This window comes from Neofelis nebulosa, chromosome 5, assembly GCF_028018385.1.
Source record: "Neofelis nebulosa isolate mNeoNeb1 chromosome 5, mNeoNeb1.pri, whole genome shotgun sequence".
In the NCBI taxonomy this organism is placed as follows: Eukaryota; Metazoa; Chordata; class Mammalia; order Carnivora; family Felidae; genus Neofelis; species Neofelis nebulosa.
This window is the reverse complement of record NC_080786.1, coordinates 28,726,480-28,751,738: the sequence shown is the minus strand read 5'-3', so window position 1 is coordinate 28,751,738 and position 25,259 is coordinate 28,726,480. Positions and strand designations below refer to the sequence as shown.

The following is a 25,259-nucleotide window of genomic DNA, read 5'->3' as shown; positions in this document are numbered from 1 at the left end:
TCTTCCCACCAAACATACATACACTCTCACACACATCCGTTCTCTCATTCTCTAATACACTCATATTGGTATCATCATTATGGAAGTACCAGTCAGAACCTTACCTCACCATGTTGCACCACAGAGATTTTTCTGTTCACCTCCTCCAATCTCCTTCCTCTCAGTATGTTCAAGCACAGAGATTTCATCTTCTTGAAGAATTTGTTCCCAGAGTCTCTGACCTGCTCAGGGCTGGGTTGGGCTCAGCTGGTTGTACTCTAAGTCAGCTGCCAGCTCTTGTCTTGATTCAGCATCTCTTTTCACGACCTTTCAGAGAATCCCTCCTTTCCTTTCTTGGTTATCCCACTCTGGGGGAGAACATCTTTTAGGACCTTCTTACAAAACTGTCCTGGGAAGTAAATCTGAGAGCTGGTGTGTTTGATAATGTCTAAATGATGTCTCCTCACTTAACTGGCAGTTTGGCTGGCTTTCGAATCCTAGGCTAGGAAATCACTTTTCCCTTAGATTTTTGAAGGCATCACCCCTTTGTCTTTTTTTAGTGTTATTGAGAAATCCAGTGCTATTCTGATTCTTGCTCCTTTCTAAGAAATGTTCTTTCCTTCTCCTGCAATACCCTGGATGTTTATAAGAACTTCTTGTTTCCTATCGTAAAATTTCACAATGATGTGCATTTGTAAGGGTTTATTTTCATCTGTTAGACTGGATACTCAGTGGCACACTCTTCCTTTCTGGGGACGCTTTTGAGTTTTTTATTTTGTCCTCCACCCACCTTACTCAGCTCAAGCTGCTATAACAAAATACCATAAACTGGGTGGCTTAATTTTGAGTTTTGGAAGCTGGAAGTCTAAGATCAAGGGACCAGCAGATTCAGCAGTGAGGGAGGACCCTGCTTCTGGTTTCCAGATGCTGCTTTCTCACTGTGTTCTCACGTGGCAGAAAGAGCTCCAGGGAGTTCTCTGGGGTCCCTTTATAAGGTCACCACCTTCAAGACCTTGTCCTCTCCAAAGGCACCACTTCTCATACCATTACTTTGGGGGTTAGGATTTCATCATAGGAATTTTGGTGGGACACAAATCTTTTCAAAACTACTATTGCTTTCTGGAACTTTTTTTTTTTTTTTTTTTTTTTTTTTTTTTTGATAATGGGCCTCCTGGACTGGCCATACCCTACTTTAACTTTGTGTCCTTTATTTCCATCTGTTTCTGCTTATTCTGCTTCTTAAGGAAGTTTCTGCAACATTATCTCTCAGCGGCTTCCATTGTTTCTCATTTCTGCTGTTTGGGTTTTTGGGTTTTTTTTTTTTGTTTTTTGTAACACAGGATTTTCTCTAGGAAAAAAATGTTTTTTACAGTGGCTTCCTTTTGTTTTGTGCATGTAATGTTTATCTCTAAGGGTATTAAATATGATAGCTTTCTTTTCCAATGTTCTCTTCTTTCTCCACTGTTTTCTCCAAATTACCTTTTTCTTTTCTGTTTTGGCCTCACTCCTGCTTAAAATCCTGCCTCGGGGGATGTACTTATTGGCACTTAATCTAAGGTCTGACCAAGCTGAGCCCCTTAAGAGTGAAGGGTGTGGTGTCTACAGCTCTGTAGTACCTGATAATGTTTCCTGCTCTAAACACAGGAGGTACATAAATATTCTGAACTCATCTTGATCATTTCAGGGTTGACAACGATGTCCGTCTGGACAGCTCCCACATTTAAAGCCAGGAAAGACGCTCCCATTTCCTGTCTTGGAAAATGGATAAATGTACATGGAGGGCTGTTCTCAGTCCTGCAAAATATTTAAGGGTGAGAGTGAGGTTTGAGCTTAAGTTCTAATTCACCAAATTTATGCATAACTAAGTATTTGCAGAATTACTTGCTTATGACTTTTCTTTTTAAAGACAAATGACTCATTCCTTCACTGATTCAAGTCACATTTTCATAAAATTTTCCCTGAAATAAACAAAGTGAGGGCATGGGGTTCTTCTTTTCCTGCTCACAGACATCACCACTTGGCAAGGGCCAGGGAGTGAGGCGAACGTTCCTCGCAGACTGGAGAATAACTGAAAACTCTTCACACACAGTAACCACATAATCTTGTTAGACAAACCATACACCTTTTCAATGTTAAAAAAAAACGTAAGCTTAAACATTGATTCTTATTTGTATAAGGAACTGAGACTTCCATTAACAATTCTGGTACTTTCTCTTCTCTTACTAAATTATTTCCCTAAATTGGGGCTTTGTAAAAATGATGAAAATGTACACATCTTTGGTAAGCTTGGTGGAAAAACAAACTTTTTATTTTTTAAAATACAGTGTTTTTAAAAAAAATTTTTAGTGTTCATTTATTTTTGAGAGAGAGACAGTGTGAGTTGGGGAGGGGCAGAAAGAGAGGGAGACACAGAATCAGAAGCAAGCTCTGGGCTGTGAGCTGTCAGTACGGAGCCCGACTTGGGGTTCAAACACACGAACCGTGAGATCATGACCTGAAGTTGGACCCTTAACTGAGCCACCCAGGCGCCCCGAGAAACAAACTTTTTAAACTGGCCACCCCTACTTACTGTATTTATGGGGCCCTGGATCCCACAGTAAACTGGCCTCGCCTTTTATTCCTTCAATCTGGACGTTAGTGGATGGTCAACTTCAGATGTGAAGTTTTTTGCTTTAAATGCTGAGTAACATATTAAACACACGTAGTAAAAAACTAGTAATAGGAAAGCGCTGAGGACTAGGATAGATTCCATAGTAGAGGACAAAGACAGTCTGTGTCATGATAAGCCCAGTTACTTGTAAGAAACAATATCATACATAATTCTTAGAAGCTATCCAGCTCTGGGCTTTTTGTCCGGGGTTAGAGTGGGACTGAGTTCTCTAATATTTAAAAAATATGTCCTTTTGTACATTTTTGTAAAGAGGGCTTATATTACCTTTCATTAGATTCCTAAGAGTGAAATATCTCCTGACGGACCAACCCAGGCAATTTAGAGAGGAAAGTGATGCCCAAGGTCAGAAATCTAACTAGGGCAGATTGGGTCTGCCAAGCTGGTGTTTTCTCCCAACACCACCACCCCATCTAAGAGGCTGGCACTATACCAGGTGTTTACATCCATTATCTCTTAGCTACAGAACAGCACTGTAAGGGAAGTGTTAAGGATGAGAGATCACACAGTGAGGGCCAGGACTGCAGCCTAGATGGCCCTGATGTGGTTCTGGATTGGTGACGGGGGAGAGGGAGGTTTAGAGCTGATGGCCAAGAAAGAATTCTTGAGGTGTCTTTGGTGCAAAATGGTGATTTTATTAAAGCACGGGGATAGGACCCGTGGGCAGAAAGAGCTGCACCGGGGTAGTAAAGAGTACCTGGTTATATCCAATGGAGTTGGAGGGGGTGGGGGGGAGGAGGGTGGGTAAAAGACAAAAGGCAGGCTTCTAGAAGGACTTTGATAGGCTAAAGAGGACTCTTAAGATACCTGAGGCCTTGCTATTGTCAAGTTAAGGTTGTTTTTCCTCTAGTGTGGCATTAACATTAGGACCAGTAGGGAGTTCCTGGAGAAATGTCAGACTCTGTATTTGACTCAAGTATTTGTCAATGGGCTGCAGGTTATAAGGAAATTTAATTTTATCCACCATTTCCTTCTTGCCTTTGTTCCCTACATCATTGTGGAGGAGAGGGTGATATTAGGGCTCCCGGAAGCTGAGTCTGTAAGTTTCTGGAGATTAGGCTGTTGATAAGATTGCCTTTTTCTTGTAATTTACTAAGATATTTGTGAACTGATGGAGACTCCTGTCCTGCAGGACTCTGATCTCTATCAGCTAACCATCTGTTTTTCCCTTTCCTTTGTTCTTGGGCAGCCAAGAGTACCTGAGGAATGTCACACATATTCCCCCCTTTTGGGGGGACGGAGGTGTGCTAGCGTGTAGTTTGCCCTCAGCTTGCCTTATGCTCTCTCATCAATATAATGAGATTGGCTTGACTGTGTAAATGGTCAGTATTTCAGTTCACAAACAACTCTTCATTCCACTCTGTTGTCCGGCATTCTTCTCAGCTTGGAAGCAAATTTTTAAGTCATTCTCTAGGTCTGGCCTCTTGGACCTCATCTGCTGGCAAACGAGCCACGACTCAGGGACAAATGTATTTTTACTGTGGGAAACCGATGATCTTACCGACTGAAGACTGTAGCACAGCATCTCTGATTTGGGAGCCACGGTAGCTGCTTTTTAGTTAGGGCTTACCTAGGAACAGAACTACTTCCAAAAACTAATAAAAAATTACAAATGATTTTATGTAGACCTTAAAGTCGTTGGAATTTGTTTTACCCCATTCCTGATCCTAAATAGAATGAGAAAAATTGTTATTGATAATTGCTGACTTGGGTACTTACGATTATTACCACCATCGATATGCTTCATGGTTCCCAGAGTCCTTTCACAGACATACTTTCACTCCTCACGACAGCCCTGTGAAGGATGGGTTAAGAATTATCAACATTATTTTATAGATAAGTAAACAAGCTCAAAGAAGTCTTTGCATTCTGTGCTCACACTTCCTCTGGTCAAAGGTAAGTGCTATATACTTTTTTAGTAATTTCTGCACCCAATGTGGGGCTCGAACTCATGACCCTGAGACAACAGTCACATGTTCTAGACACTGAGCCAGCCAGGTGCACCGAAGTGTTTAAACCATATAGGAGGCCATGTGTTCCTGAAAACTCAAGTAGGCCATTAAATTCCTAGTCAATAGGTTGCCAGAAATAGACTAAGTTTATCTGTATTTTTTTTCCAGTGCGCCAGGGTGGCTCAGTTTGTTGAGCCTCCGCCTCTTGATTTCTGCTCACATCATGATCCCTGGGTCGTGGGATTGAGCCCTGCGTTGGGCTCCACGCTGAGCATGGAGACTGCATGGGATTGTCTCTCCTTCTGCCACTCCACCGCCCCCACACGGGCATGTGTGCTCTCTATAAATAAATAAATAAATAAATAAATAAATAAATAAATAAATAAATAAATAAAAAGCCTAGGTATTTAGGGACATTCCATCATATAATGGAATTTAAGATCAGAAAAGGGAATCACAGAATTTCTGGACTGAAAGGGATTCTCCAGCCACCTGGTGATAATCCTCAGGTTTACTAAAAGGGCTCATTCCCTGTGTATTTCCCTGATTAGTGACTCAGCACATTTTTGTGTATGTATTGGCCATTTCTATGCCTTGCTTGGAGAAATGCCTATTTAAGACCTTTGCCCATTTTAAAATCAAGTTGTTCATGGTGGCATCATTTGCGATAGCTAAAATATGGAAACCTAAACGTTCATTGATAGAGAGATGGATAAAGAAAATGTGGCATGTGCATACAATGGATTATTATTCAGCTTCTTAAAAAGGAATGAAATTATGACATATGCTACATAAACAAATCTTAAAGATACTATGCTAAATGAAATAAGCCATTCACAAAAATTTAAACACTATATGATGCCACTTGAGATACTTAGAATAGTCAAACTCGGGGGATCTGGGCGGCTCAGTCGGTTAAGCGTCTGACTTCAGCTCAGGTCATGATCTTGAGGTCTGTGGGTTTGTGCTCCTTGTTCGGCTCTGTGCTGACAGCTCAGAGCCTGGAGCCTGCTTCTGATTCTGTGTCTCCCTCTCTTTCTGCCCCTCCCCCACCTCTCAAAAATAAACATTAAAAAAATTTTTTTTTAAAGAATAGTCAAACTCACAGAGGCAGAAAGTAGAATGGTGGTTGCCAGGGGCTGGGGGAGGAGGAATTATCAGTTAATGAGTATAAACTTCCAGTTTTAGAAGGTGATAAGAGTTCTGGAGATGGATGGTGGTGATAGTTGCACATTATGAATATATCTAATAATACTTATCTGTATACTTAAAATGGTTAAGATAATAAGTTTTATGTTATGTGTACTCTACCACATTAAGGGGGGGGAAAAAAAGAAAGAAAAGGGGACTCAAGGAACCAGGCTGAAGAAGCTTCCACTGGCAAAGACAGGACATTTACAACTTCAACAAAGATATAGGCATACCTTGGAGATATTATGGGGTTCAGTCCCAGAGCACTGCAATAAAGTGAACATCACAACAAAATGAGTCAAATGAATTTTTTGGTTTCCTAGTGTATATAAAAATTATGTTTACGTTATACTATATATAATATATATAGTATATATAACATCTATATAGTAATATATAATAAACTGTAATATCAAGTTTATAACAGCATTATGTAAAAATAAACTTACATACCTTAATTAAGAAATATCTTATTGCTGGGGCACCTGGGTGGCTCAGTCTGTTAAGCGTCCAAATTTGGCCCATGTCATGATCCTGCCCTTCGTGGGTTCAGAGCCCCGTGTCGGGCTCTGTGCTGACAACGAGGAGCCTGGAGCCTGCTACAGATTCTGTGTGTGTGTGTGTGTGTCTCTTTGCCCCTCCCCTGCTTGCACTCTGTCTCCTAAAAATATATGTAAAACTTTAAAAAAATTAAAAAAAAGAAACACCTCATTGCTGAAAAGTACTAACCATTATCTGAGCTTTCAGCAAGTTGTACTCTTTTCGCTGGTGGGGGGCTATGCCTCAATGTTGATGGCTGCTGACTGATCGGGGTGGTATAGCTGAAGGCTGGGGTGACTGTGCTAACTCTTAAAATAAGACACAATGGGGGTGCCTGGGTAGCTTGGTCGGTTAAGCGGCTGATTTCAGCTCAGGTCATGATCTTGTGTTTCACAAGTTTGAGCCCCATGTTAGGCTCTGGGCTGACAGCTCAGAGCCTGGAACCTGCTTCAGATTCTGTGTCTCCATTTCTCTCTGCCCCTCCCCTGCTCACACTGTCTCTCTTTCAAAAATAAATGTAAAAACAATTAAAAAAAAAAAAAAGACAACAATGAACTTCGCCACATTGGTTGACTCTTCCTTCCACAAACGATTTCTCTACAGCACGAGATGTTCTTTGACGGTAGTTTACCTGTAGTAGAACTTCTCTCAAAATTATAGTCAATGCTCTCAAACACTGCTGCTGCTTCAACTAAATTTATGAAATATTCTAAATCCTTTTTTGTCATTTGAACAATGTTCACAGCATCTTCACCAGATTAATCTCAACAAAACTACTTTCTTTACTCATCCTTAAGAAGCAAGTCCTCATCCATTCAAGTTCATCATGAGATGCAACAAGTCAGTCACATCTTCGGGTTTCACTTCAAATTCTAGCTCTCTGGCTCTTTCTACCACATCAGCAGTTACTTCCCCCACCAAAGTCATGAACCCCTCAGTCATCCATGAATGCTGGAATCAACTTCTTCCACTCTTGTCGATGTTGATTTTGACCTTTTCCCAGGAATTGTAAGTGTTCTTAATGGCATCTAGAATGGTAAATCCTTTTCAGAACGTTTTTAATTTACTTTTCCCAGATCCATCAGAGGAATCACTATCTATGGCAGCTAGAGCCTTAAAAAATGTATTTCCTTTTGTTTAAAAAAAATTTTTTTTTTTGAGAGAAGAGAGAGAGAGAGTGAGAGTGAATGTGGGCTGGGGAGGGGCAAAGAGAGAGAGGGAGAGAGAGAATCCCAACCAGGCTACGCGCTGTCAGCTCAGAGCCTAATGCGGGGCTCAATCCCATGAACCATATCATAACCTGAGCCCAAAACAACAGTCGAAAGCTTAACTGACTGAGCCACCCAGGCTCCCCACAAAATAAATGTATTTCTTAAATAATCAGACTTGAAAGTCAAAATTACTCCATGACCCATAGGCTGCAAAATGAATGTTGTGTTAGCAGGCATGAAAACATTAATCTCATTGTCTATCTCCACCAGAGCTCTTGGATGAACAGATGCATTGTCAATGAGCAGTAATATTTTGAAGGAGATCTTTTTTTCTGAGCAGGAGGTCTCGACAGTGGGCTTAAAATATTCAGTAAACCATTTTGCAAACAGATGTGCTGCCATCCAGATCTTATTTCATTTACAGACCACAGAGTAGATTTATCGTAATTCTTAAGGGCTTTCCAAATGGTAAATGAGCATTGGCTTCAACTTAAAAGTCACCAGCTGCACTGGTCCCTAACCGAGTCAGCCTGTCTTTTGGAGCTCTAAAGCCAGGCATTGACTTCGGTCCATAAAGTCCTAGATTGCCTTGTCTTCCAACATAAGCTGTTTTGCCTACATTCGAAATCTGTTGCTTAGTGCAGCCACCTTCATTCACGGTCTCAGCCATACCTTCTGGGTTACTGGCTGCAGCTGCTCCATGGGCACCTGCTGCTTCACCTTGTTATGGAGATGGCCTCTTCCTTAAACCTCATGAACCAACCTTTGCTGGCTTCAAACTTTTCCTCACCTCTCAGCCCTCACAGAGTCGAAGAGTTAGGGTCTTGCTCTGGGTTAGGCTTTGGTTTAAGGGAATATTGCAGCTGGTTTGATTTTCTATCAAGACCACTAACACTTTGTCTATATCAGCAATAATGTTGTTTCTTTCTCAGCATTCATGTACTTACTGGAGCAGCACTTTTAATTTCCTTTAAGAACTTTCCTTTGCAGTCACAATTTGGCTAACTGTGGTGCCAGAGGTCTAACTTTCCACCCATCTCAGATTTCATCATGCCTTCCTCACTAAGCTTAATCATTTCTAATTCCTAACTGAAAGTGAGAGACATGTGACTATTCTTTTCACTTGAACACTTAGAGGCCACAGTGGGTTATTAACTGGCCTAATTTCAATAAAGCTGTGTCTCAGGGAATTGGGAGGCCCCAGGACAGACTGGGGAACAGCCAATCAGTGGAGCAGCCAGAACACATACATTTTATTAAGTTTGCCGTCTTACACAGTAAGAGTTCATGTTTCCCCCAAAATAATTACAAGAGTAACAGCAAAGATCAGTGATCACAGTTACAAAGAAATATAATAATAAAGTTTGAAATATTGCAATTACCATAATGTGACAGAGACATAAAGTGAGCAAACGATATTGGAAAAATAGTGCCAAGAGTTTCTTGACACAGCGTTGCCAAAACTCTCAATTTGGGGAAAAAAATTAATAAATAAATAAATAAAAATGCTGTATCTGTGAAGGATAATAAAGTACAATGAAACAAGGTATGTCTATAACAGCAAAGGATTGAAGAACAGCAAATGTTTAAATCTATGATACTAAAAAATACTTCAATAATGGTGTTAGTAAAAACAACAAAATTGGTCACCTTCAGAAGATGACAGGGAACAGATTCATTATCTTGAAAGCTGATGAGTAAAGGAAATGAATTAAGCCTTCATCCTGCCTTTCCCATATGACGTGTGCCACTGGGTGACAAAACACATAAAGGAAATCATTTCTTTTTTTTTTGTTCTTTTATTGAGGTAAAATTGTTATATTACATTAGATTAGTTTCAGTTATACAACATACTAATTCAGTATTTGTAGAAACTACAAAGTGATTACCACAGTAAGTCTGGTTACCATCCATCATCATACAATTAACACTTTACCCATTTTGCCTACCCATACTCCTTCCCTTCTGATAACCACCAATCTGGGCTCCATGTCTATGAGTTTTGTGTTGTTCATTTGTTTTAGATTCCACATATCAGTGAAATCTTCGGGTATTTGTCTGACTTCCATGACTTAAGGTAATACCCTCAAGGTCCATCTGTGTTGTCATAAATTCCAAGTTCTCATTTTTTTTTTTATGCCTAAGTAATATTCCACTGTATATCAACACCTCATCCCCTCTATCCCTTTATCCTCTGATGGACGCTTAGGTTGTTTCCATACTGTAGCTATTGTAAATACCACTGCAAAGAACACAGTGCATGTATCTTTTTCAATTAGTGTTTTCATTTCCTTCAGATAGATACCCATGAGTGGAATAGCTGGATCATGTTAGTTCTATTTTTAATTTTTTGAGGAACCTCTCTGCTGTTTTCCACAGTGTCTGCACCAATTTACACTTCCATCAACAGTGCACAAGGATTTTCCTTTCTTCACATCTTCTCCAACATTTGTTATTTCTTGCCCTTTTGATACTAGACATTCTGACAGGTGTGAGGTGATAGCTCATGGTCGTTTTGATTTGTATTTCCCTGATAATTGGTGATGTTGAACATCTTTTCAATGTACCAGTTGGTCATCTACAGGTCTTCTCTGGACATGTCTATATAGACCCTCTGCCCATTTTTTAATCGGATTTTTTGCTGAGTTCTCCACATTATTTTGGACATTAACTCCTTATTGAATATATGACTTACAGGTATTTTCCACCGTTCAGTAGGTTGCCTTTTTATGTTTTCTTTGTTGTGTTGAAACTTTGGTTTGGTGTAGTCCTACTTAACATTTTTGCTTTTTTTTTTTTTTTTTGTAAGAAAGCATTTCTTTATAAAAGCATTCCAGTTACTAAGTGGAATAGCAGCATTTTATAACTCCCAGTATATGAATGGATCTAGTCACACTGAGATTCCCTTATTGTTAATATCACGTCTTACAGGCATGATGTGCTTCTAAGAAAACAAAAAAAAAACCAAGCCCCCCTCTAGTCTTGCCAAAGGAATGGAACCAGAGTTTGATCAAGCCTCTAGATGCAAAGAGCAGAGGAATAAGTTGAATTGCACTAGGAATGTGTGATCAGTAACCTCAAGACTGGGAAAACCAACCAACGGTCTCAGGGCCTTCAACAAAGTTATAGGGAAAAGGCAGATGGAAAGGGAGCCACAAGATTTAAAAAGACTCCAAAATATATTAACAGAAGGAAAAATGCAAGACCAAACCCTAGGAATGTACACTTGGGTGATAAACTACAAAGGAACACAAGGAAGCGTAAGACAAGTGGTCCTTTTTTTTTTTTTTTTTTTTTTTTTTAAAGTGGTCACTTTCAAGAAGAAGGGAGTGGCTGTGATTTTGATGGGGGCACATTAAGGGGCTTCTGGAGAGGCTGGCAAAGTTCTTGACATAGATGGTAGTTTCAAGGGTGATTTGCCTTTTAACGACGAATTTGTTCAGCGAGATTTTCTGTAGTTGTGTTTTGGTTTACAGTAAAAAATGTTTAAAAACAAAACAGAAAAAAAAAAAAACCACCTCTCAGTTTTCCTAGTTACATACTGCTTCAGATTGCTGCTGTGTTAGGATCATGGCTCAGGACAGACTTTGGTGTCAGGTCTAAGTAGTTTTGATTTCTGACTCTGTTACTTACTAGTTGTGTGACTTTTGCTAAGTTGCTTTGCCTCTCTGAGCCCATGTTCTTCACCTGGAAGATAAGAATTTTATCAGTATCAAGCCCATAGGTTTGTTCTGAGGATTAAATGAGACTACGTATGTATGAGTTTACAGGATGTTTGGCATACAGCCTATGTTCAGTAAGAATGAGCTATTACTTAACTATCAGTGATTGTGAATTAATTTAAATAGCCCTTTAAATATCATAAATACAATATTTACGTTCTCCTAGTACTTAAAGGAAATATATTAATTTGTGCTCTTCCATACCACCTACTCCTAAATTAGCTGTTACAATTTCTTTTAGAGAACATATTTTTATGACAAGTATTGCCTAGAAACTAAAACCACAGTTGTATATTAAAATATGTGCATGGGTATATTACTCTATAACCTTTGAGAGATGATGCAAAAGTCTGAATTAGAGACTTATCGGGGGAGTAAGTCTCCATTACACTCTGCTTATACATCAACTATGGAATAAACTTGGCTCTTGCTTTCAAAGGCAATGTGGAGGTGTGGGTGTTTCCTCATTCTTTAAGAAGTGTTTGTATTCTTTACAGGTTTTCATTTTCTTGTAGTTTATGATCATACTAGGAGACCTATGTGCTGAGATCTGTATTATTTGAAATATGCTCTCACTTTAAATTTCTCTCGCTTTAAAAAACGTTGAAATTAATGTGTCTCACCCATTAGAGTAATACTAGCCTCACCCATTCCTGAATTATTAAATAGAAAATAAATGAAACGCTAGTTTCTGGAAATTTAGATGTGGCTGAAATATTACCAAAGGGCATTGGGAATGATCAGATGTGTCAACGTAGTTGTCTGGATGAGGAGCTGTGAACGCGAGGGAGCGTTTGTGTTTATTCCTAGTACTAGATCTGTCTTAGAAAAAAGCAGGAGATCCTCAAAGGGAGACATTAAATTAGAACAAATATATCTCATTAACAAAGCAGTCAATTCCCTTTATTTTTAAAATTTTATGTACACATATGAATGATCTGTATAATGTACATTCAATATAGAAAGCTTTATATATTTGATACTGTATAGAACATTTCACAATTACACTAATCTCTTATATAACATCTTGACATCCGTTTTTAAATTTTTTTGCACAAGCTCCTTTTTCATTCAATTTGGTAAAGTCAGTTATACATACCGACATGTACTGTGAGCTCTCAGAAGGTTAATGATTGGGGAGAGGATACCGGGGAACAGGCACGAGGATGAAGCCTACTAGTGTTGGACGGTGGAGGGGGACAGCCACAGGGACTCGATGCAGGAGAGGGAAACACTGTCTTCCGGGGACAAGCGACCTAGTCCAATTTCTGTAGATTGCAGTTCAATCCCACAGTCACGCTAATTCAAAAAAAAAACATTATAAAAACTAGGAAGAAAGTTTTGTCTTTTTGATTCACAGTCTTGTAAACAGATACAAAGGAACAGAATGTGCTTACATACATCAAGAAAAAAAACTTGTGTACCCACTTAGGCTGATCCACAGAGTGCTTTCTTACAACGTGATACAATTAGAATCACTGACTTTTTTTCCTAAATAAAAATATATTTATAGAAAAAGGAATAACACTGTCATGAAACCAGGAGAAAGGCAGTAAGAGTTTGTTTCAACGTATCAGCTGGAGGAATGTGGACTGGGCACTGGCCTGTCAGCATTTACTGTCTCTCACAAAGGTGTCAACTCTGATAGCCAAGGTCGCCTGCCTCGTGGTCTACGGGAGGCGGCAGGTTGGACATGACTGACGAGGATGTCCCTGCAGTAAGGTAGCCAGCAACTCCAGGTCCTGCAAGAGAGAAAGGAAAACACACACCTTCTAGAGAGCAGAGTCGTGTAAAAACACCTTTATAAGAAGGTCAGAAGCTAGTCAAGTACCTGATCACACACTTTAAAAGACAACTACCCAGTGCCATTTTCAAGGTATGTCTTTACTATATGACAAAGTTAAAAATCATTTCAAAATTGATACTGGACAGCAACACTGGTGTGAAAACATGGAAAATTGGCCCTTCTCAATTCTGGGAATTCAATGCTTCAAAAAATTCTGGGCACTGAAGGATAGCTATGTCAAATGGAAAATAAAAAAAAAAAGAACAAGTAGAGGAAGGAAACTCCATACTAAGCCCATCCAAAAGTCATACTTGATAAAATGCCCAAGAAAAACCTTTATCAACATTCAAGTTAACCTACTTTCATTTGGTGCGAAGAAATGCTGTTATAGCTAGTAACACCAAATGAACAAGGGCTGCTACACTGACAGCTCTACAAAAGGAAGGCTCTGGACATTTGTCACAGGTCAAAACAAGAATGCTATGGAAAAAGATATCAATATTTTCGTTTTATAGGTCTTCCTTGATTCTAAGAGTCTCTACTGCATAGAAATGCTACATATGCCAGCATTTATCAAGATGTGTCCTACAAGCATTGTAGATAATGGCTTTAGCCCTCCAGTTTATCGTCAACATTGCAGAGACCATTACATCCCAGAAGCACTGCACAAACTGTACAGAGTACTTGCAAGAGACATTGTAGCATAATACCACAAACTGAGCAATACTCTTAGCTGAAACCGTAGGAAATAAGGCAAACAGCTAAGGAACATCAAGGGTTAGAACTAGAAAGGCAGTGGGAGCGGCATGCATTTAGCAAAATGATTCTCTACCTGCTTCAGAGAGCTACACAGAAGTTAGCAAGCTGCCTGGCAGAGCGGATCTAAAGCCCGCTCCTGAGGTGAAGGGGGCTGCTGCCAGTTAGAAGGGAAGGAGAGACACCTGAGGGGAAAAAAGAAATATAAGCAGCAAGGGAAGTTATAAGGAAATGCAAACAGCAGAGCAGTTTGATGAAGGCTGAGGCGTAACAGGGACTAATGTAGGACAAATGGGGCACAATTCAGATTGTTTCACGTTACAAGCACTTGTATCCAGGACGTGAAATGGCTTACACCACTGAGTGAACACTGCATCTCATGTGTAATTATACAGCCAGACACAGTTCCACCTGTGTGAGCTGTAACACGCACACTCGGAACCTTGAACTTATAAACGTTGGAAAAAGGATCTTCCCTTTTTAAGGCACTGTAAGGCCTGCATCTACCAACTCCTGCCTTCTGCCAAGCAGGGTGCCAGGCCTTCCACAGACAGCTCAGAAGACCACCGGCTCAACCTACCCCCTCTGACAAGGCAGTTGGGAGCTACAGCACCACACTGTTCACATCACTTCCCACCAACCTATCAACCTTTGAACCCTAGGCAGCGGCAGGATTACCACAGATCGATTAAGTGGGTCTCACCAAAGATAGAAGCTGTAAGAATAACCCCCCCAAACACCCTGGACTGGTCAATTTCCCAAGCACTTCCAATGTTGGACTCATCTTGGCCACATCAAATGAGGAGATGACGAGACTAAATATGAATGCTACATACAGAAAACAGACTAAGGCTATTGTTCTTCAACTGCGTGCGGAGGCACCTTGGGACAAACTCACAGGGGTGCTGCTAGATATTTTACGTCGGAGAGAAACACAGCAACATCTGCTGGATGCCACACAGCCACTTTCAAGTTGTTTGGACCTAATACTTCAACTTAGCTATTAGGTTATTTCTTTTGGCCTAGCGGTAGATGAAAAAATCATTAAGACATTAAAGGCATTGTGAACTGAGAAAAGTTTGGAAACTTCTGGGCTAAAATTAAATTGAGACATGATAGGCTTAGAAGAATCATCCACAATAGACCAAATTCCAGCCCCACCATTTGCCACTTTAGGAAAAGACAAACAAATTCCTGGGTATTTCTGTAAATAAGTCTGAAATGCTCTTTCCCTCACACCTCTGGCTTCTCTTTTAGAAGGTGTCTGGTTAGGATGAGGACAGAGCAGTTGTGTTCTCCAGAGAAAGGTGGGAGGAGAGAGCAGGAGCTGCCAGAAATGGGGCACGTGGCAATAACGTGCAAGGCTGCCAGACTTGAGAATGAGAAAAGACGGAAAATTAACAAAGAACCCCGCAAAATGGAATTGCCTGCAACGATAGAGCAGTGGAAAGAGCATGGGCTTTGTTAAAAATGAACGTGAGAGTCTCAGGAGGGAAAACAAAAGCAGGAAGCTCTGCCTCAGCGTCAGTGTCCTATAGTAAACTGATGAGCTCAGGGAATCTTTCCCAACATCACTCACATCATATAGTCTTGGGTCAGGTGGACAAAGAACAACACAAGGTGGAAAAAAAATCCTAACTCGTAGAGAACTGATAGACCTGTATGAAGAGAGACCTTAGAATTGCATCCACCCACCCCCCTTTAATGACCTTAGGAAGCCAAATTAACTATGTGACATGCCTCTAATATAAATATATACAGGGGTGTGTGTGTATGAAGTTCATCTCCATATTCCAATTAAGTGTGTGTGTGTGTGTGTGGGGGGGGGGTGGTACACAAAGCTCTTCGTCATCAATTCCCACTCCTACAACCATGTTTCCCTTGCCCTGCTTCTCTTCCTTTCCCTCTTGTTCCTTCTTTCTCTATACTGATTTTCTAGGTGAGGTAATTGGAGGATTTTCTCTGCTAAAATTGTTTTTACAGGGCCTTGAACTTCTCAGCAACATGCCCTTCTAGAACCTAAAAAATAGCTAAGTAACTAAGGCCCAGGTCAATGAAAACATAGCTTGTCTGCATTGTAGGTAAAACTGCATTGGACAGTTTAGGTAAGTTTTTATCATAAAACAAAACAAGTATGCCAGGCCAAAGAACCTATGGAACCAGGTGGCCTCTTCTCAATTCATCTACAAGGAGCAATCTCGCCTAGGACATTTGATCCATACTCCCAATCCTGAGATGTGACTGAATGATATCTGCTCAGCAGCCAGGGTAAAGAAAATAATTATCGTATTTTTGGTCATTCTTATCCTACTTTGAAAGAGTAATTAACTTTCCTCTATCTTTCACCATCTCCTAAACAAAATCTACTTGCCAAACTTACCATCGGTATTTTAGAAAAATGGCTAGTGAAGTGTGTTTTCACAGCACCTTATTTCATTCGCACATTGGGCACAATTAGAATCTCCTCCAGGCTGAGCACAGGGTGGGGTAAATCCTAATCAATTAAAGTTCCAACTCAATGCAACACTGTATACATTCCAAGGAGTTCCGCTAATGCGACTTTACCATTATTAGAATAACTTGTACCTTTTATCAAACACATGACACACAATACAAAGCATCAATGGAACAGCTCAAACACAAAAAAGAAAACATTTGACAACCTAAACAATGAGTAGACAATTCAAAAGGTAGTGCTCTCTTTAAACAGTCCTTTCAAAACAAGGAGAGCTGATGGGAAAATCTTCTCAAACAACTAACATCTCAACAAAAGAACATCCCAGATTGATGATGTGCTAAGAACTAGACAATTTCCGGGCCAACAGAGCTCAGGGCTAGTCCAGACTGTCCCACGTAGTCGTGCCTACAGGCTTCAGGGGGGCCTGCAGAACGGCCAGAGCAACACTAGGATGTGTCCAAGTTGGGATTTATACCATCTCCCCTTTGACCAGCTTTGTACAGAACCTGCTGCCCTGAGTGGGCCCAAAGGAGGATGTAAAGAAATTTGTAAATCCCAGCTTTTCTTCTTCCCCAACCCTCTTCCATCCCCTACAGCTCATCACAGCTCCTTCTCACAACTCCTTCAGAAGCTACCCCAGGGATCCAAGTAAAAGGAAAGGCACAGACAGGAACCCTTCAAATCCCTGTACATTTTTCTATAGTTATTAGCAAATATGGATGGGGCGAGGACCTAAAGATTTCTGAAGGAAATTAGTCTCTAAAGATAAATCCCTATCTCTTCTGTATTCTAACCACAGACTTTGTGACCCACATCCCATTACTAAGTCAAGGACCATCTAAAGTCTTCTATTGCATCAAGTCAATGAACACCAAGCACAATGCAGAACACAACAAATTAGAAAGGTGTCCCTGTAGAAAAGCTTATAATCTACATCTTTCTATTCTTCAAGGCCAAACGTTTAAGTAGCTATTCTTAGCTGGAAAAAAAATAAGGCAGACTTCCCAGTCACAACATCCTTATACAAGGTAATTAATGTAATGCCACAAAAAGGTGGTATTACATAAACTTTTGGAAAACGAGTCTAAAGAAGTTTTTAGCGTGCCTATTATAGAACATACTCTTATTTAGAAGCTACTGCTTCACCTCAAATTTCAAAGAGAGATACGAGATAGCCAAAGACCATTTTCTAGGTATTTCTTTCCATAGAAATCACAGGACAGGCACATGGGAAAGTTAGAAGGGAACCGTAGGACACTGCTCTTAATGTACATGCAGGGATGGGCAATCAAAGCACCGTGTGTTTACAAATGTTAAGGCTCTGCTGTATGCTAATTTGGATGTAAATTAAAAAAAATAAAACGAGTTAAAACAAAAACAAATGTTAGGGCTCTGCTTATAAATTTTAGTGGATTAATATTAAATGGTCACAGTGAGGAAGCAAGCAGTAGTGCCACAACAGACTAAAATTAAAACCAGGCAAAATATTCTCTGAAGTCCCATGTTTAAGTACTCAAGATTTATAAACTTTAGTTTTAAAGTTATACTAAAGTATAAACTTTAGTCTTCATGATTTATAAACTTCTACACCAGCAATCGGGATTACTCAAAAAGTTACACTGGCATAAAATCCAGTGGGTACTGTTTTTTTCTCTCAATTTACCTACATCAGCTCTGGTAAGAGGAGGATGCAGAGCTGATTTTTGTTTACATATATACCACACTCAGGCAGATGGCAAAAACCACCTGTTATTCTTAAGGTTAATTTAAAACTGAAAACTTTTATACCAGAGACTATATTTCATCTTCGGATATACCAAAAGAATGGTAAGACTTTCTTTTTAAATAGAAGCCAATATGAAAATATTGGAAAATTATTATGCAATTAGTGTGTCAAATGGACAAATGTCCTGAGCTTCAAAAACATACTATCTTTTGAACCCTAGACACTAAAATGTCCTTTCCCTTTATGGTACATACTTCTTCCTACAAAAGGACAAATTGTATATGTTTTATAAAACTACAGATTAATTACTGGAAACTTAGAAGAAAAATATTTCACAGATGAATGTACATATTTGGATTTCCAATCTGTTATTTTGACAGAAATGGAAAATATCATACGCTATCATGTTTCTAATACTGATATTTCTGAATAGGTATTTCTCTAATCTTTTTACACGTTCAAGATAAACATTTCAACAGTCATGCTCCAAATATAACCTATGACACCATCAATTCATTGGGTCAAAACCGAGCAAAGTTCACGTTTCAGTCAGCACACATTCAACACATTAGCAGTTGACATTTGCCCAGGGCTAACCCCAGAGGTCCACCACATGCTCACAGGACCTCCAAGACAGGTGGCTAGTAGCTTAGGAAGACACTATAAATGCTATTTCAGTTTAATCAGGGCAACAGGAAGGTGGCTTCTGCCATATGTTTCAGAGTAACCAATTAGGTGTGGATTACCTGTGAGGTATCCTGCTGTTTGTGACTCAGAAATAAACAAATCGTGTTTCTGATCTTTGAAGGCACTCCAGACTGAAGAACGAGACAAGATTTCATTCACCTAGAGAAGTAAAACAAACTCTTTGAACATAACGAATTTAAGTTAGCCTCATTACTGAGGACTGGGTGTTGGAAGAAGAACCAAAGAGAAAAAGCAAACTTCCAAGACAAAAGGAAAGTCAGCCGAGGAAAGATCCAAAGATGGAGCAAGACCTAGCATTCCTTAAATGCTCTATGCCAGGCACAGGGACAGAGACATCTTGTGAAACCAGATCCGAAGAAGGCCCTAAGTCAGTCTTCCTTCTAAAATTGGACACTATTATTTGAACTTATAATTTACTGGCTTGTTTGTTATTTGGGCAGAAAGATTTTCTTGTGATAGTAACAACTGGCTGACAGTGTGGCATGACCTCATGAAGTTATTCCCAAGGAAGGGGTCTAGGGAGAAGATGCTATAAACTCAAGCTAAAACTTAAAGCAGTCTTGGGGCGCCTAGGTGGCTTAGTCGGTTGAGCGACTGACTCTTGATTTTGGCTCGGGTCATGATATTGCAGTTTCTGAGTTCGAGCCCTGCGTTGGGCTCTGTGCTAACACTGTGGAGCCCGCTTGTAGTTCTCCTTCCCTCTCTCTCTGCCCCTACCCAACTTGTGCATGTGCACTCTCTCTCTCAAAATAAACTTTAAAAAAATAAAATAAACTTTAAAAAATTATGGGTTGTGACCTATTAGAAGTTTATGAAATCGATGAAGAGGGTTTAATCAGCATGCTTGAGGAAATAGGTTAATATAGAAAGCATCAGAATTCACATGTAAAATGGGTGAACACTCATATTTGATGTATATACATGTAAGTACAAATAACGTGTGTGTAAAGTATACTGGACTAAGACCAAAGACATTTTTGTGTGATACAGATTAAAAAAAGTTTAGGAAATTCCAACTTAGAGGCTTTCACATATCAACATTCAGATCACATATTGATTGGGTACCTCATGTGGAGGCATAATGGGACACAAAGATGTGAGATGGTCTCTGTCTCTGAAGCGCTCACAGTCTAGTCTAGCAGGGGAAGACACTGCCAGATAATTTGGTGGCAGGCATTAAAGATATATGTGGGGCCACACAAGCCCAGGAGGCTCCCTGTTGTAACCTTGGAATCATTACTGGAAGTAATTACTTGTGAAGGTGGTGGGGGATCTGCTAGTTTGGAAACTATCACACCAGTTTCCTCCCCTTGAAATCGGAAGATGGATGTCAGGGTTACTTGCCTAATTTCATCAAGAGGAATCCTGAGGCAGGTTGAGGATAAGACAACTGCCTGCCTAGAGTACCTCTGCTTGGCAAGTTCAGAACACCCACAAAAAAGCCCCCAAATACTTCAAATATCCTCAATAATCCTCAGTACTTCAAATCTCAATAATATTAAATTGTTCAAATGGTGATACTGATAGAATGGGCAATGGCATAAAAATGTTTCTTTAGTTAGACTTTACACAAAGACAATGGAATCACTAAAAGAAAACTTTAAGTCAATTTAAACCTATGAAAGAACATGAGTAGGTAGTAGTAACACTCCAAGTGTCTATCACTGAATGAATGTATAAATTGTGGCATATACATACACGAATACTTCAGCCATAAAAAGGAATGAAGCACTGATACATGCTCTAACATGATGAACCTCGAAAACATGCTAAGTGACAGAAGCCAGACATCATGTATTGTATGATTCCATTTATATGAAATATTCAGAATAAGTGAATTCACAGACAACAAAGTGGTGGCTGCCAGAGGCTGAGGAAAGGGACAAATGGGAAGTAATTGATTAATGGGTACAGATGTTTCTTTTGGGGTGATAAAAATGTTTTGGAACAGATAAGGTGGTGGTTGCATAACATTGTTAATATACTAAACACAAACTAATCGTTCACTTTAAAATGGTTAATTTTATGTTGTGTAAATTTCACCTTAATTAAATAAACACAGAGCGAGAGAGCATTAGATAATGCTGGACAGTAACAATGAATAAGGAACTCCTCAGAAGCAACAAGAATAAAACCAAAGAGGAAAATTGAATTACTGGGCTGTCTTGAAATCAGCATATGTATGTAGCTGACACACATTGTTAAGTGTTAATAAATAAAGGTGATAAAACTAAAACAATGTTCCAAAATGGCATAATGGGATTGTTAATAAATGTGGTTATCACTATCCAGCAACACATGCTAGAACTGAACATTAACCTTAACCAGCTTTAAATGCTCATTGAATTTCAGCATTTTTCTTCCTGAAATGTACGACATACCATCAGCACTCAAAAAAAGAATCCCCCCAAGTCACTACTTGAGTCTATGAGGAGAGGTGCAGAGATCACCCATGGCCAAGACCCTTGGTTTGGAGAATACCCTGTCATAGCCAGCAAATCAAAGTCACCCCTGTGTAGACTCACCTGTTCTCCATGCTGCAGGCTTCGAGTCATGGCCTTGAGAGCTTTAACAATCTGAGCTTTAGTGGCTGCTGGGCTGTCAAGATTTTCAAGACCAATGCCTTCAAGTAATTTTAAGAGGTATGGGACCAGATCTACTTTCAGGGCCTAGAAGAAAATATAAAGCATACCATAAACATGCTGAAAAAAATGTAAATCATACACTGAAGAAACAATTTCACTCCCAGAACCATACCTGGAAGACAACCTCCTGTCTTTCATTTTAACATAGATGAAGATTTCTTTTACAGATCTAATAATAATGACACTCTTTTTTTTTTAACTTTTTTTTTTTTAATGTTTATTTATTTTTGACAGAGAGAGAGAGAGAGAGAGCATGAGCAGGTGAGGGGCAGTGACAGAGGGAGACTCAGAATCCCAAGCAGGCTCCAGGCTCTGAGCTGTCAGCACAGAGCCTGACGTGGGGCTCGAACTCACAGACTGCGAGATCATGACATGAGCCAAAGTCAGATGCTCAACCGACTGAGCCACCCAGGCGCCCCAATGACACTCTTATTTAAGGAGATTTTATTTCATGCCATCAACTGTTCTAAATGTTACAGACTAGAAACATCTAGTTGTGTCATTACACATCACAACATGTAATGACATAGGCACTACTATTATTACTGATGGAAAAATCAATGCACAGAGGGTGAAACCTGTTGACAGGTAACAGGCAGCAATGCAATCTCTATCTGGAACTACAAAGTGCAGAACATGAGCTTTTAGCCACTATACTGGGCTGCCTCTTCTATGACACTATAGTAATGGGCACAAAATTTAAAGTATCTTAATATTTTTTTCACATTTTCTTAAAACATCAACTTTTGCATTTACCATACATTTCCTGTCAGTCTTAAAAAGGCTAGTTAACATTCTGGTATTGCACAACTTTCAATACCCACGATAAAACTCAGAGGGAAGAGATGGAAGTAACTAACATTTAGTGAGTATACCTCCCTTTATAGATACCGTTCTCCTAACAACCCTGTGAGGGAGTTAGAATTTTACTTCACAGATGAAGAATCTGAATGTAAGTTTGTGAGTCATGCCTGAGGTCACAGAGCCATCAAGTGGTAGCACCAGCTCAAGCTGTTTCTAATACAACTCCTCTCCCCAGCCAATTATAAGTCTGAACTTCAGGGCATCCAAATACCTCCTTGAGATGTACCCAGTACTTCTGAACTGCCTAAATGAGGGATGGGAATAGGAGACGGGGGAGGAAAAGGGGCTGGGAGAATAGGAGGACCAGATACAAAAATGCAGGGCCTTGTACTGAGGCTAAGGATGTCAGCTGTCACTTTGTTATCTGGTGGTAATGGGAAACCAATGAAGGGTTTTTAAAATGAACAGTAACCCAGTTAGAGTTATATTTTAGGAAGATCAGTTTTGTGATAGTTTTTGTTCCTTCAGTGTCTGTCTACACTACATTCATACCCACCAAGTCTTATTTTCATTAGGTGGGTAGTCTCTTTGAAAAAAACAAACAAACAAACAAACAAAAAAACAGTAGAAATCTTGGCATGTTCTTAAACATGACTTCAGAATCAAGGAATCACTAAACAAAGTGAATCTTTCCAAAGATAATGAAACAAATTTGACAAAGCAAGCTAAGAATAAATGCTTAGCAGAAAACCAAAATTCAAAACTTAAATATCACAAAATTACTCTGAAGTTGGTTAAGATTCCTGACAGCTGGCCCACCTTTCTCAGTGTGTGTGTGTATGCATGCATATATATATATATATATATATATATATATATATATATATATATATATATAGGCATGTGCCTGTCTGTATATAAAATATAAAATCATCCATGCATTAACCCACAAATGATCTCTTTACCAAACCTATGTCAGAGAAACCAAATCAGTGCTAAGCAAGTGAAAATCTATTTGCCTGGGTATGTTTGTTTTCCTGAAATAGTACTGAATCTAGAAAGTCACTTACTTGTGCTACTAATTCATTCTGCTCCTTCTGAAACATTCGATTAATTGCTTCACAGGCTAAACCAACAGTATCTGGTCGTTTTTTCATCCCATTCATCAGTGGGCCAATGGTGTCCAAAGATGCCATGGCTCGAACACACAGCTAAGTGTCCGAAAAAAGAAGTAAATACAATAAACACAGTAAATACAATAAAATATATGAAAAACCTACATTCAGCTCAAGTTTAATAATGAACTCAAATTCAGTCTCCTGTTAATTACATCATTTAAACTAGTTTAAGAGTTGCTACAATACCACTGGTTCACATGCAGAAAGGCACATGGTAGGAAGCGGATGTGTACTGCAATGTACATTAATCACAAAGAGGGAACATAAATAAATTCCAAATTTGTAAGCTACTAACTGGATTTATCACTACCTCATTTTCAGACAGGGCATGGATAATGCGGATGGCACTCTTAGGAATGGCATTGTTCCTATGATTCATTGCCTGGATCACTTTGGGGAGGTGGCCCAATGGTGGGACCTGGTCAGCCAGCTGAGGCTGTGCATTGAAGAGACATACTGTTGCCATTGTCAAAGTTTCCAAAGTTTCTCCCTAGAGGGTATAAAACAAAGAAACAAACTATAAAATACTGACAAAGTTAAGTCCTAAACATCCTTGGAAACTATTTGGTGTTCTACCCTAGGGATCTACAAGTTCTACGTGCTGATTTTTTAAAACCGATTCACAAATCCTAAGAAAACAACTATCTTCCCATCTTGAAAAAAGGCATGAATTCAAAGTCAAAGGACTTTAAGAATGTGATCTTTTTTTAATGTTTATTTATTTTTGAGAGAGAGAGAGAGAGAGAGCAGGAGAGGGGCAGAGAGAGAGAGCAGGAGAGGGGCAGAGAGAGAGAGAGAGAGAGGGAGACACAGAATCTAAAGCAACCTCCAGTCTCCGAGCTGTCAGCACAGAACCCCACACAGGGCTCAAACCCACAAACCATGAGATCATGACCTGAGGCGAAGTCAGATGCTTAACTGACTGAGCCACCCAGGCGACCCAAGAATGTGTTCTCTTAATTAATCTAAGCAGTCTTTACTGGGCCAGGTCACATCTCATTTCTGTTGCAGGTTTGAGAGAGAATCTCCCAAAAGTTATTACCAGAAAGTTTTAGTCAGTGTTATAAAAATGTCAGTATCAGGGAACATCAATAGTTCATGAGAATGCAGAAGTCATGAAATGGGTATCCTAGTTCTATTAAAAATCCTATTGAAAAAAAATCCTATTGAACTGGTTTGGCTGCCATAATGCACTTTCTATTGTGGATTGCAAAAAACCTGGAACTTATCCCATTTTATCAGACGTGTACACCCACAGCATCTGAAACAAACATGGAAATTGGGATGGGCCCCAAAGCCAAGGTGATAGGGGAGGAAAATGCTGTGTTTTCCCCTAAGTTTCTGCTTTTTGAAGATTTTTTTTTTTTTTTAGGAATCTATTTACGTAGCAAAAATCCTAGTAAACAGAAAATGAGACTGAAAAGTTATGTACGTAAACATTTGGCAAAATAATAATACTTTTTTTTAAGTTGTGCTAAGCTAATGATAGTAACTAGTAATTTCTAGGTACTTGACATGTGCCAGACATTATTCTAAGTACTCTCCATATGTCAAAACTCACTAAAACCTGAGCCTAGGGACAGGTGTCGTGATCCTTCCATAAATGAGGCAGACCACGAAGTACTGTTCAAGGTTACAGAGCCAGTCAGTGGTGAAGCTGGTACTGGGATCCAGGACCATCTAATAACACAGCTTGGGCTCTTTATTACCTTGTTCCATAGTCAGCCTGTTTAATATAGCCAACAGTCACGTACCTCAATTATTTTTACTCTAAAGGTTTAAATAACAAAACCTTCTATAGTATAAGGCTACTTTCTCACTCCTGCTTACCTTGTAGCCTCTGCCTTTGAATACAGATACTAGGTTCACTCTCCTATCAATGTCTTTCACAAGGGTCACATATGGAAGGCTGAGTGAAGTACACTAGCAGGATAC

At 39.5% G+C, this 25,259-nt stretch overlaps 1 protein-coding gene across 4 annotated transcripts in view; it reads right to left on the bottom strand.

Moving 5' to 3' along the window:
• Positions 1-10,321: 10,321 nt before the first annotated feature.
• DNAJC13 (DnaJ heat shock protein family (Hsp40) member C13) overlaps positions 10,322-25,259 on the bottom strand; it is a 127,923-nt gene continuing 112,985 nt past the window's right edge. For 2 of the 4 annotated variants that reach the window (XM_058729902.1, XM_058729903.1), the window contains 5 exons: positions 23,635-23,814; positions 23,217-23,357; positions 21,223-21,366; positions 18,736-18,835; positions 12,140-13,005 (listed from right to left, as the gene is read on the bottom strand). In XM_058729902.1, the coding sequence (XP_058585885.1) occupies positions 12,899-13,005; positions 18,736-18,835; positions 21,223-21,366; positions 23,217-23,357; positions 23,635-23,814 (672 nt within the window). In that variant the 3' untranslated portion in view covers positions 12,140-12,898. Of the gene's footprint in view, positions 11,229-12,139; positions 13,006-13,881; positions 13,991-18,735; positions 18,836-21,222; positions 21,367-23,216; positions 23,358-23,634; positions 23,815-25,259 lie in introns of those variants that run through there. The other 2 variants (XR_009261770.1, XR_009261771.1) reach the window with 2 other exon arrangements.